The sequence below is a fragment of the Morchella importuna genome, assembly GCF_003444635.1.
Source record: "Morchella importuna strain M04M26 chromosome Unknown Morimp01GS029, whole genome shotgun sequence".
Lineage (NCBI taxonomy): Eukaryota > Fungi > Ascomycota > Pezizomycetes > Pezizales > Morchellaceae > Morchella > Morchella importuna.
Genome location: NW_025763426.1, coordinates 265,700 through 279,031, shown reverse-complemented (window position 1 = coordinate 279,031; position 13,332 = coordinate 265,700). Strand labels below are relative to the sequence as shown.

Genomic DNA, 13,332 nt, shown 5'->3' with positions numbered 1-13,332 from the left:
TATGAGGAGATAAGGCCTGCGCGTGCACCTAATATTCACCAACAGGATATCGTCCATTGTAGTGATTGTAATCATGAGTTATCACTCGATATATTCCTTCCGTAAGCGTCAGATCATTGCTGATTAAGCACATGAACTTAGTAATAAGCCAAGCTCTAAGCTTTGAGAATTCCTACCTCTAGTTCTTTAGATGTCTTCAAGAATATGGGTGAGAAGCAAAGGTCAACCCCCTAGAGTGTGGTCCATTATCTGACTCGATAAAGTGAAGTCTGGCTAAAAGCTCTAGCTGACCTTTGTGGCCCTTTAAAACTAGATGTTCATAGGGCCCAAGTTTTCGGAGCAGGCTTATGAACTTGGCCCGAGCCGATAGATCAATGATCAGTATGACATGATATTTTCCAGACACGTACGGTACCGATGAAAAGGTTATTTGAGTACGACATTTTCAAAGTACCAGTGATCTAGAGGACCTCTTATCTTATAGCTATTATATATCACTATATTCTGGCGAAAAGCGAAATCTCTAAGCTCGAACCTGCTAGCTTTGAATAAGCTGAATGCTCTGGCGACTCTGCTTAAGGACCATACTATGAATTAGAGCCCTGGTATTATGTGTTACTGGAGTACCAAGCTTACACACTTTTGAATTGGATGTTTGAAACCCTTCAGGACCTGAGTTTTTTTTTTTTTTTGTTTAATTCATTAATTGCATTTCAGGACCTGAGTGTTTCACAGGGCCAGATAAGCTTTTTATTTTTCAAACGCAAGTCTGACACGGTTCAACTCGTGGATCACATTAACACGGCGGCCCAGCCCCCGGCACTGTCAGTTCTGCGGGGGTACAAGAGACTGTTTAACGTAGTACTAGCTAGTGCGTGAATTAAGATACGCAGTCGTGATACCACACAACCCGCGGTTTGGGGACGGGTTTGATAGTTGATAGCCTAGATAGCTCAAAATGAGTTGAGGAAATTATAAAGGGTTTGAAAACCCGGGGCTTCTTTTTCTTATCTGAAATTTCAGAATATCCAATGGAGCAGTGATGTGTAATGGAATCATAGGTTATCACTCGGTGCGACATAAACTAAAAGAAAAGGACTGCTAGAGGGAATGGAAGGTCTGTGCGGGTGTTTCCTCCGTTCAATTACATCTGGCGGCTTTGATGCGCAGGTCATTATAGCCCGGATCGCTGTAGAATGCTATCGACCTCTGGGGCGCATTGAAAAAATGGCATTTTCGGCATTTTCCTGCCCCAATAAACTCCTTTCTATGGAAGTCCGATCGTTACATGTAGGTGTAATGGTGTTAGAACTATGATCTAGAGCGCAGGTCGGAGCAATTATACTTTTCATTGTTACTAGCTCGTTGAGTCAGCGAAGAAACGACTGGTAACGCATTGCCTGATAGGAGGGGTTGAGGTAGGGTAAAATGTTTCTACTGTGAGGGCACAAGCCTCGGTTTCGTGAAGTGGGACAGGAGCAAATTTAGTCACCCCGGAGTTGTAAATGCGCGCAATCCTTCTTATGTCTCAGTTTCTGCGGGAATAGAGGCAAGGATAAATTAACGATTGGGGGGAAACACGGGCGTGAGTCTTACTGGTACTAGTGGGTATCTTGGCGCACAGATGCTCACTCGGATAGAGAACACTCGCTCACGGAACCTCAAGTAGCCTGATAGAGAACACCCTCAAAGTTGTAGATTGAGGGGTGTATGAATGATAAGGATTTCAGCTTCTGTAGCTTCACGATTGTATTCCTAGTGTGACCCCGCTCCCACTCACTCGGGCTCGGTCGCTATCGCTCTACGTGGTTTAGCCGCGCCCGGCCCTGTCTCCTACTCTGGCGGCTACAGTCTCATACTGTGGTCTCTGAAGAAACCCCTCCAGGGCCAAAAGGAGATGTTGCTTGGTTGATTGTTTGATAATCCATTGAATGAGTGAGAGGTGGCTTGACCACTACGGAGATATTCCAACAGGTGGCTAATCCTGACCAGAACCATACAGCCGCGTGAGTTCACCCTTCTCTTCTACTGACACCCCATCCAAGTTATATTTCCGTCTCTGGCATGAGGTCAAGGCATTCCGTCTAAAATTCCTTAATCAAAACGGCAGTACGTTATACAGCATATCATAGAGTTAGTTGAGTATATTCACATGAGAACGTCTGCAACTATCGTATGTCGGCTACTTACCGCGAGGATGAAACCGCCAGTTCCCGATGCGATAGCGGGTTGCAGCTTGAAATGTGGTTGAAAAGTCTCTCTCTCATCGGGTTCAAACACACATCGCCGAGTACGATACGTCGATTTCCGTCATGGAATAGCACTCGCGGGAGCACACGACAGCCCCGATATTTATAGCATCGCCGCACGTGCCCACGGAAGAGTGAACCATGTCACGCGGCCAGTCGCCTAGATCAATCTAGCGATGCACCCGCGGGGCAAGGATTAACAAGGTGCATACCCCTAGCCGAGGTTTGGCGGCTTGGTTTCGAGATTTGGAGGATGAACGGACACTTACTTTTACAAAACTCTGGAGATGGGGCACTTTATCGTTGCCCCTCCACGATAAGTGACTTTGGACATCGAGTTTTCAATACCGTAGACTCTCGAAACTCAAATATTGCGAGACGCGTGTAATGTTTTATCCAAACCTTGTGATCTTGACCGAAAGTCTTGGCCGTCAGTATTCGGCTCTTTACTCCCGAAAAGGAGGATTCTCCAGGGTCCAAATGGGAATCTTCATCCCTTGAGGCTGGAGTGGAGTGTCTATGTGCATCGGGGTAGCTGAGGGTTCACCGCCCAGTGCTAGATTATTTTTTTCTTTCATTTAGCTATTATACATACCACGTCTAAACCCTCTTTTAACCTTACCTCTTCTCTCCTTGTCATTCCCAGCACAGCATCAAGGCAGATACAGACGGACGACCTTGGACACACGACGTACTGCAAATCCTTCTTGTCAACAACGATCTAGATACAGGTTACACGCCGCGGACACAGCTCTTGTGCCTATCTATTTCATAAATACTGCTATCGCACTTCTGGCCATGTCCAGCCTTCAAGTCCAACATGAACGGCAACTAGACACACCGTCGTCGGCGTCATCGTCACTGTCAGCTTCACCTAGTGGAGAGTTTCCACTCCACCCAGATCATGGCATCTATAGCTATGGCTCTACTCCGATCGTCCAGCCAGTCCTTTCCCGGACGCCATCAAACATTCCCGTATCTTCCGAAAACAACTGTTCAGATCCTTCAAGGCGCAGACCATCGCGACTAGATTCCGCGAGCGGACGTTTAAAGGAGCATCGTTCTGCAGCAGCCGCAGATGAGAACACGGCACTTGCCACTCGAGGCGACCCAAGGAACTATGCAGCGACTATAACGACAACCAATCAAGAGAGCATTCGAGAAGATGTCAGAAAAACGTCAGACGGCTGGCTCGGGAAATTCGGTGCGATAGAGCTGGAGAACAAGGGCAGTGTTGCGAGAGACCATCTGGCTTTAGGTGAGTCGACTTTCCCTGTTTTGTGGTGATGATTTCATTCGCTGGGGGAGGATTATTGTTTTTCCAGGCCACACCCATCTTTCCTTTTTCTTGTCCTGCTTTACTTTTCCCAGCCGGCACGATCGCTAATCGTAACCCTGGTAACAATAAAAGAGCGAACGTTTCTAGCGTGGCTGAGAACTTCCCTTGCATTTGCTTCGATCGGTATGTTATCTCGAATTCTTTTTTCCCCATCATATCCCGAATGCGCGGACGGCTCGTGTCATCACCAATCATTGGCCATCACCACCTAAACAAAACTGGGGGAAAGCCTTGCTTACTTTTTTTTTTGCTTTTCCCGTGCAGGCATAGCCATAACCCAGCTTTTCCGTCTCAACGCCTCTGTCGTCACTTCCCCGAATCCATCTGGTAAGTTGCCATTGCATTTTGCATTGCGTTGCTCCGTTTTAACATCCCATTCCTGGCCGTGGTCGTGGTGGTTGTCGTTGGTTCATGGACAATCACCCGTATGTGTTGTCAGCGTTGGCCCGGCCACACCCGCATATCCGTCGTATCAAAAACTCTTCATATGTCCATCCAGAGTAACTAACTCCTTTGACCTCCTATTAGATGCAGGCTACACGCCGCTCCGTCACATGGGCAAGCCCCTCGGCGCCACCTTTATCGGCATTTCATTGCTGGTTCTGATGATTGGTGTTAACCGGTCCGTTTATTTCCTACTATGCCTATCCTGTGCCCCGCACTTGCCCAATATCAGGGGGTAAGAGATCATGATCGCCACAGTGGACTGACCCCGTATCTAGATACTACGAATCGCAGACCTGGCTTATGAGAGGAAAGTTTCCCGCCAGTCGTGGAAGCATATTTCTATTGACTCTGGTGGCTTGTTTGGTTTGTTTCACTCCTCCGCGGTGATTGTATTACAGGGGCTGACTTATCAAAGCTTATGATTACGACGCTGGTGGTTGTGTTGGTTGTACAGCCAAATGACTATGAGTTGTAGGTAATGGTAACGTTTAATGAAGTGATGGGTTGTTGGCTTCTTATTCTTTTTTTTATTTCGGTGTTTTGTTTTTTTGGATTAGCATGGTCTGCATCTGGTGTTTTGACTTCTTTGCTCTTTACTGCTTGCTGCTGGTAGTTATTACTACGGCGCATGCTGCATTGTGACTAGTACATACGCGGGTGGAGGATGGCTAGATCAAAATTTCTTGTATGGGAAATTTCGATGCCATTCAACTAATCACTCAAGTGGTAATCCCTGGACGGAGATAGCTAATTTTTCGAGTTTTGGCGGTATGTGTATTTCTAGCGGCTCTGATCCCCCACGGAATTTCTTTTGTTTTCTTCATTTTTTGTAGGATATCCACTCTATAGTCGTTCATAGGGTGAGGACGAACACTGGGTGAAGACGAACCAGGGTTCTCAATATGGCAAGAAACAGCCAAGCTGCCCAAGTGATCTTTCTATTTGTCCAAAAATCCTTGTTCGTCTACACCCAGTGTTCGTCCTCACCCTGTGAACGACTGTACTTGGCCGGGCTCTCTATAAGTTGTCGATACAAATATTAGGATAATCAACTATTCTCATTACAGTCGCCGTTTTTTTACACTTTCCGTTAGACAGCCTTTGGGGTGAACAGAATGCTATTCCCGACTACAGATCTACAGTTCCTAGTTATAGATAGAGCCCACGGTAAATGGGCGAGCTTAAAGCTCCCCGCCTTTACTGGTCCTAATCCAATTCTCCGCAACCATCTTAGACGGACAATAGTAGCAAACGTCATTATTACTGCCAGCAAGTAACAGACGAAGGGCCCGTTTGGCAACAGGCCAAAACGGAGTTTACAGAGGTAAAAGCATCATTTCGAATTCAACGAGGACACTTTCACTATTTTAAATTCCGTTCCGCCCAGGTACCGAGCCGCCCCTAACACATCCGAGCTCCCCAAAGCTATCATCAAGTAGGGAATCGTTAGCTCCATAAACCAAGCTGCTGCTGCGCTGCTCAGGAGGCCATGATAGTCATTAGTTAGTGGTCATAGTAGTGATAACAATATGTAAAGCAGACTGTACATCAAGATGTATGTACAGCCCGCACGCAAAAAGGCCCCTGCAAAAAGTCCGTACTACCGTTGCAGGTCCGGGATAACGTCCTCTATATCGGCAATGTTGGCACTGTCACCTTCACCTTCATCTTCGATTTTGACTTTCCGTCTCTTGCTCTGTACGGGGCTCATGCTCTCCCCTTTCTCCATCTTGATACCTGGCTCCTCCTTTATGTCCTTCGCTGCACTTTCATCTGCGCCATCCTCCTCTTTGATCTCTTCTTCCTCTACATCCTCCTCGTCCTTTACTTCAGCCTTTACAGCATTGCCCCTCCGCGCCTTTGGCACCCCAACCCAGGCCCCTCGACACCACCCTGTTTCAGCGAGACTACACTCCCCACACCTGCGTCCTCTAGGTAAACACACGCTCTGCCCAAAGCCAACAAGAAGGTGATTAATCTCCCTCCACCTGTCTCTCGGCAGCCATGCCTCTAGTGCGATCCTTGTCTCCTCGGGCGTGTTGGTGCTCACCCATCCCCACATATTAGTGATCCGATGGACATGCACGTCCACGCCAATACCCTGCGTATCATCCCAGGCAGCCGACATACACAAGTGTGCCATTTTTGGCCCAACCCCAGGGAGAGAGCAGAGGTCTGCGATAGTGTTGGGGATGTCGCCGCTAAAGCGATCGCGTAGGAGGACCGCGGTGGATTTGAGGTATATTGTTTTACGGTTGTGGAAACCAACCTGGGCACAGGTTAGTTAGGGTGGTGGTGGGGGTGGAAGGGAGCCCGGGGGGGGGGGGGGGGGCAAACGATGTGAATGAGCTCATCGAGGCGCTTTGGCTCTACGGCGAGGATGCTCTCTAAACAGAGACCCCCAGGGAGTCCCTCCCGAAGCTGTTTCATAGCAACGGCGTTAACAGTATCCTTCGTCTGACTGGAGAGCATGAGGGACACGAGGGTTTGGAATCTGCGAATCTTGGGGGTTGAGGCAGCGTCCGCGAGGCGCTCGCAGCCCATGGTGTCTACTGGGGCGGGGATGCGGGAGCGCATTTCGCGGACAGCAGCGTACATCGCTTGCCAGTTTGGCGGAGGGTTCGTGGAGGGTGTGCTGTTCTTTTTGGTTGTCCCATGCTTGCGTTTGTTGGTGCTGGAGGGCTTGAGGTGTGCAGGCAGGTCGCCGAGTTCGGGGGAGGGCTCCGCCTTTATTGCTTCCTCTATCTTCGCTCCTAGTTTTCCACGCCGCCCCCTACTGTTTGCTGGTAATCGTGACTTCTGGAAGTACCGCGATGTTGTTTCTTTCTCGCCATCGCTCAATTCGAACTCAGACGCAGTGTCAGAAGTAGCCACAGAGCTCAACTCGGAGCTTAGCGCGTCGTCGTCGTCGTCGTCGTCGTCGTCTTCACGTGATACTTCGACCTCTGGCTGTTGTTCCGGAGATCTCTTCCGTGCTACTGGGGGTGGTCGTGGTTGCGGTAGCGGTCGTTTCGTGAAATTATTATTATTATTGGTATTTGTATTGTTACTTGTATCAGCTACAAGTACTCTCTTGCCAACAGTCGCAGCAGCACGCGCTGCCTTCCGAGTAGACATCGTGATCGAGGTTGGTTGGTGGGTTGGTTGGTGGATGGGTGTTTATCCGGTTAAAGGTGACCTTACCCCCGGGATGTGATGTTGATGATGCTGTTGTTGTTGTGCGGTATGCAGGGCAAGAAGGCGCGAGGTGTGCCAGTGATGCAATCGAACTCGTGGATGTGAAGGTGTTTATTAACTGAGTTTGGTTGGACTGAACGATCACTCCCCAGCTTTTGATTTTTTGTTGGGTTGATTAATTCGAGTTGTAGTCGCGCGGTATGTGCAGGGGCTTTTCTGTGTTCTTTTCCACTGTCGTCATCTTATCAACAGCCTCTTGTGATAACCACTATTGGTTCGTGCTTTAGTAAGCAGCAGAGCGGCGGCGGAGCAGTGGCGCAACAGGGATCAACAACTCGCGTGCCAGTCTTGTCGTCTGTCAGAAGGATTTTCAGCATCGATCAGGAACCACACACACAACCGAGGAGTGGCAATAATGCAGCAAGTCTAGACTTCAGACCGAAATTTTTCTGTCGGAAACAGCGGTAGTGCCACTTCTGCGGCGGTGCATGTGCAGGTACTTCAGAGTAGGTACATAGAAGCCCGCCTAATTAATTGCTAATAACGGCCCGATCGCATGGCTATCATCATCCCTCCAGGTAAGTACGGGTACTTTGGAGGCCCATGCTGTTCTGGAGTGGAGCGAGTAAGACGATAATCACATGTGTAGGTAGGTGTTCTCTGTACAGTATGTATCGGTAAAAGTATGTAGAGCTGCTAGAGCATGTATGTAGCATACCTAGAGATCGAGCCTACCTGCCATTTGATCTGATCACGATAGCTCCAAGGGTTCAATCACCAACCGCCTAAGTAGATACATAAAGTACCATGAGGTGCAACATCCATCATCACTGAAACCCCACCTACCCGCATGCGGGAAAAAAACATCAAGCCCTTAGGTGGGGGAAGAGGAGGGGAAGGGAGCAGGATGTCGCATGACGATGCGGTTGAAATGGTTAATCGAACTGCTCGAGATGCTGCAGAAGAAGAAGGGGAGAAAGAAACTCCGAAACACCAAGATATATGCTTAGTGGGTGATTCTATGAAGTAGAGGAATAGTATTTACTTACTAGGGGCTCTATGTATCATATCCTTGAATCTCCTCGTCGGAGATACTGGAGTCTGGAGATACTGGTTAAGACCGTACCATTATTGTCATTCAGGTTAATAAGTACGATATCGACTCGACCTCGACAACAAAATCAGACTGGACTCGACAGGTACAGAGAGACCTTACCTACCTTACAGGCCAGCCTACCTGCAGATATGCTAGTATGCAGGCCAGACCGGCAGAGTAGGTAGAATGGTCAGATACTCTACACACACACACACACACACCCGTAGTAATCCAGGAACAGCATCACATCACATCAGCCAGTGTCACTGGCGAATAGTTAAGGGCATTTATCTATTGTTTGTCGTCTGCATGCAACCTTCTACTCTACAACCGCGACGCTGGCGCAGGTTCGGGAATGCACATCTAGAAAGGAAAGGGATGGATGTGGTGGGTTAGAAGCACGTCGAAACGCTTGCTAGCAGGTCGAAATCCACGAGTTGGTCATATCGTCCGTGTATCTGTCAACTTGCGGCATGTCCTTGCCGAGTATGTAGAGTACAAGGAGGTACATAGGGTTGGTTATGCTATTGGGGTTGCACTCGAAATGGCGGAAGCCCTCCATGTTTCTTATCTTTCTATACGCACGCAGCACATGCACTGTACTTTGTTTATACTCACTGCACCTGTTGCACTGCTGCTGCACCTTCTACACAAATATGACGGAGGATAGACTGTTTGGAAATTCCTTGCTTGCTTGCTATCGAGACTTCTATTATTCCCTCAATTCGCAACACAACAAAAAGGAGACAGGGCCCAAAATGTAAAAAAAGAACATCGCTGAACTGAAACTAAAACCCAACCCCGTCCCCCGTAACCAAAGAAATCTGGACAAAGAAAATCTCATAATTTACAGAAAGAGTATAAAACCCCCGAGGCGCCGGATATCTTCCTTGAAATCCTGATCGCAATTAAAGCCCCCCAGGCCGTCAACCGTCAATCTTAAACGGCTTTGGGGTGACGAACGATGACAAGGAATCGAGAGTAGAAAGGTATATATGCCGAAGAAATTGAGCCCGAATAAAGAATAGGATATGGGATAGACGAGATATTAAACCTTTCCGACGACTGTCCTTTCCGAGTTCAACTTCATCGCGTTTCGGTCATGTGATTCCTTTTTACAGTCCTCCAATCCTGTGCATTTGTGGTCTTCCAACAGACGATGTCGTCCGCAGTAGTGTCCATCGCAGAATGTGCAATCGCCGACGATCCTCTGAGCTGCGTTGGTGCACTCCTTGAAGTTGCATAATCTCTTCTTAGGGGCACCCCCTCTCAGCCGCAGAACAAGGTGGAGGGTAGACTCCTTCTGAATATTGTAGTCCGAGAGCTAGGGGATAAGCGTGTTAGTTATAGGAGACGCCAGGAAATTCGAAGTGTAAGCTTACAGTTCGCCCATCCTCAAGTTGCTTTCCAGCAAAGATCAACCTCTGCTGGTCTGGTGGGATTCCTTCCTTGTCCTGAATCTTACTTTTGACGTTGTCGATAGTATCCGAGCTCTCAACCTCCAGGGTGATTGTCTTGCCCGTCAGAGTTTTTACGAAGATTTGCATTCCTCCCCGTAGACGCAGGACTAAGTGGAGAGTGGACTCTTTTTGGATATTGTAGTCGGAAAGCTAAGAAGGGGAAGTAATTAGCGCCGCTTCTAAAGGTCTTGAGATGCGTCTCGATGACTCACAGTTCGGCCATCCTCTAGCTGCTTGCCAGCGAAAATTAGACGCTGCTGGTCTGGTGGAATGCCCTCCTTGTCTTGAATCTTGCTCTTAACGTTGTCGATGGTATCTGAGGACTCAACTTCGAGAGTGATGGCTGTGTGATGGTTAGCAGGCAACTCGATGTGGCAAAAGCGGAGCCAGTGACTGGAGATGTTTGCTTACTTTTTCCAGTGAGTGTCTTTACAAAGATCTGCATTATGGTAGATGTGTAGGTAGCTCCAGGTAAATACTGGTTGTTGGGAAGAAAGAAGATATTGTTGGTCTCTTTCTGTTGGTGGTGGTGGTAGTGGTGGGAACTGGTCAAGAAGACAAAGCTCTGGAGTTATTCGGATATAAAGGCAAAGGCCTGAGATGAGGGCGAAGATAGAATGATGAACAAGGGACGATGTGAAGGAACGAAGGCGGGGAGAAGAAGCGCAGAGGAGAGTGTAGGATCATTATATATATATACCAGCCAAGCCGGCCAGGGATGATGTGCTGGAAGGAACGAAACGGAGCAGCTATGCTGCACTGCTGAGCATGTGGTGGCGCCGCAAAGCCTGCACGAATAACGGAGCAGGTGGTGGACCAGTCTCATCCCAGATTGGGGAGGGGGCGGTGGACCACTGGGGGTTGTCGGCATCGTAAGTAAGGTGGAGCGGTGGCCGCCGTGGTCTGGTTTTCATGGTGGTGAACCACACCGCTGGTTATGGTGTCGTAAGCAACAACAACTGAAGGTAGAAGGCAACGGATCTTTTGTCCCTTCCTCATGATTCATACAAGGAGATTGATTATGATTGACTATATGCTCACTCGACTGGGGAATACATGTATACTAATATTCTAAACACTCCTTCTTTAAAGAACATCCATATGTAGAGTGTGCATGTACCTAGATGCCTGGCCAGTCTAAGTCCATATGCAGTAAATCAAACGAGACTACATGTAGCTAAGCCCCTACCCCTCGCGATAGCGGTGTCCACCAACGGTGATTTGACCTGGAGTTACCTCTGCTCCTCCTTGTAACTGTATGGCTTCCCGGCCATACGATATAGATACGATACCCACATCCTATCACCGACACCTACATACCACCGTGAGATTTTGGGCCAAACAGCCCCTGGTAATCGGTAAACTTCGCGTCCCCTCGCGTCGGCAGCATGTAACCATCTCAAGAGCACTGCCATAGAATACTCATTGAGCCCATAAGTTCGAGATTTGCTTATTAGGCGGTTGATAAAGCGGGCATATCTGGGTGCGCTACCTAAGAGGGCACCATCCAGGTAGCAGCAAATTTCGTAGGGCCCATCTATAGCTACATACCTATCCACCCGGCCTAGCTCTTCTCTGGAGGGTTCCCGAAACTTCGATGTTCCAGGCTTTGGTTGGAACCACGACAGCACTGGTAGCGATGGAGAAGAAAAGAACCCTTGCTTTGCTCACTCGGAAGAACACAACTACTGCCTATTCCTCTATTATGTACCTACACACTCTAGAGTGCCGGTTGCCAGGGTCGGTATTTATTCAGTCCTCCAGAGATTCTGATTCTGCGGGGAAATTCAAGAATGAAAACGGCTGGACAAAGAAAACGTGACCCTTGCTGATTTGGAATCTCCCGTGCAACGGTGGCCCACATTACATGTATGTAGAGTAACAAGAGGTACATGTGGGAGCCTCCTCCCTTCGGACGTCATTTTATCTTTGCTATTAAAATTTCTCACTTCTCGACCTGCTCACCCCACTCTTTCCCTCTTCCCAGACAGATATTTGCTTCCATGACAAATTTACTTATTTGACCTGCGCGATGCAGGCAGGATTAGGAAAAAGGGATCAAAAGGAATGAGAGAAAAAGGAAAACTACGATCATACGAGGCGGGAGTACCAGAGAAAAGAAGAAGCAAAGTAGGCACAGAACCAGGGAGAAAGGAAGCAAGGGAATGTGAGGGAAATAAGTCAACCTTCAAACACTACTAGTATGCCTCTAAGATCACGGTTCTTTACTTTCAGATGGCAGAAGCCCTCTTCACCTGTTGTCTGTTAGCCCATGGACAGCACCAGCAACAAAACTCGGTCTCGTCCGGCAAAGCAAAAGGCTGGCAAGCAGGCAACCATCAATTTACACCACAAGAAGAAAAGGAATATGTTCTAACGCCCCTCCCGAATCCCACTCAGAAGGGAAGCTCGAACAGCAGTACAAGCAAATGTTCAGAATATTTTCCCTTTGAAATACGACTGGCCGCCACGCATATATTTCCCACCACGTCGTTCATTCACCCACGGGTACCCGAGCCACGAACTCATACACATCATTTAACCAGAGCGGAAGGATGCCTTTTGCCACGGCAACTTATAAGTAGGAGAGAAAGAGACAACAACGAAACAACTACGGGTATTTTATTTTTATTCTTATTTCTCGATAAAATACTTTGCTCCTCTTGCCTGGTACTTGCCGTGGTCATCCTCGCAGGGTTTGCGTCGACTGTTTTCTTTGGTCTTCTTTTGAGCGGCAATCCTGGTGCTGGTAGCAGGTCAGTTCTGTCTGAAACTGAGCTCGCGGGTTAAAACCACTGTGTGGGTGGTGTCAGTTCAGATTTACTCAAAGCATAAAGAGAAAACCACCACAGTAAGAGTGTGAACTGGCGCGCGACAGTTTAACTGCTAGCTAGCAAAAGGCGCGCCTTTGAAACAGTTGATCTATGGCGCACTTCAAGGGGCCGCTGTTGATTGCAGAATGATTACCGCCAGTTAACGTGGACAAGTATTCGGCCTCGCGAGTAACTAAACCTGGCCTTGCGTCTCGCTCTGAGCACTTGCGCGAAACGCATGGTCTCCGAATATGCTAGTGCCGATCCTGTGTGTTGCTATGTACAATCTATTAACTTTTGTGCCTGAGCGGATAGAACAACCTAAGAAATAAATATATCCTCGTGACCGCCATGCGGCGGACAGCCAAAAGCAATAAACAAACGTCGAATTTGGAATCTATCAAAGGCCCGAATTTCGAATCAGTTGATCTTTGCGACAACAAATCGCGCCGAATGGTTGTCTTCCAAGCACTAGAGGGGGTTTTTTTTTTTTTGCACTACCGCGAAAATACAGAGCTTTGGTGGGGTGAGAGAGGAAATGGGGTCCCGACTGGTAACGATGATATCTTACACAAGAGTCCTCTCCGTCCGTCTGTTTCGAGTTACCGACGACAATCCCCTACATGAACATTGTTCGAAACACCCTTGCCGAAGGTGCAATTCACACCAGGCACTCTACCGACGATCTTCCCGTGACGGATGAACGGCTGTACCGGTATCACATTCTTTTCATCGATAAGTTCGGCTATAG

The 13,332-nt window shown here is 48.2% G+C and overlaps 3 protein-coding genes across 3 annotated transcripts; 1 reads left to right on the top strand and 2 right to left on the bottom strand.

The window, feature by feature from the left end:
- Positions 1 to 3,047: 3,047 nt before the first annotated feature.
- On the top strand, positions 3,048 to 4,510 carry LAJ45_08371 (uncharacterized protein; the record flags this gene model as incomplete). Its single annotated transcript, XM_046117922.1, has 6 exons — positions 3,048 to 3,507; positions 3,661 to 3,711; positions 3,853 to 3,915; positions 4,117 to 4,210; positions 4,311 to 4,398; positions 4,451 to 4,510. 6 exons carry the CDS (start codon positions 3,048 to 3,050, stop codon positions 4,508 to 4,510), a joined length of 816 nt encoding a protein of 271 aa, XP_045968848.1.
- Positions 4,511 to 5,635: 1,125 nt separating this feature from the next.
- LAJ45_08370 (uncharacterized protein) lies at positions 5,636 to 7,152 on the bottom strand (the record flags this gene model as incomplete). The annotated part of the gene is made up of 2 exons (XM_046117921.1): positions 5,636 to 6,304; positions 6,373 to 7,152. 2 exons carry the CDS (start codon positions 7,150 to 7,152, stop codon positions 5,636 to 5,638), a joined length of 1,449 nt encoding a protein of 482 aa, XP_045968847.1.
- A 2,204-nt stretch (positions 7,153 to 9,356) lies between these two features.
- Positions 9,357 to 10,213, bottom strand: LAJ45_08369 (uncharacterized protein; the record flags this gene model as incomplete). Its single annotated transcript, XM_046117920.1, has 4 exons — positions 9,357 to 9,632; positions 9,691 to 9,918; positions 9,981 to 10,111; positions 10,180 to 10,213. The coding sequence occupies 4 exons, from the start codon at positions 10,211 to 10,213 to the stop codon at positions 9,357 to 9,359; spliced, it is 669 nt and encodes a 222-aa protein (XP_045968846.1).
- Positions 10,214 to 13,332: the final 3,119 nt, after the last annotated feature.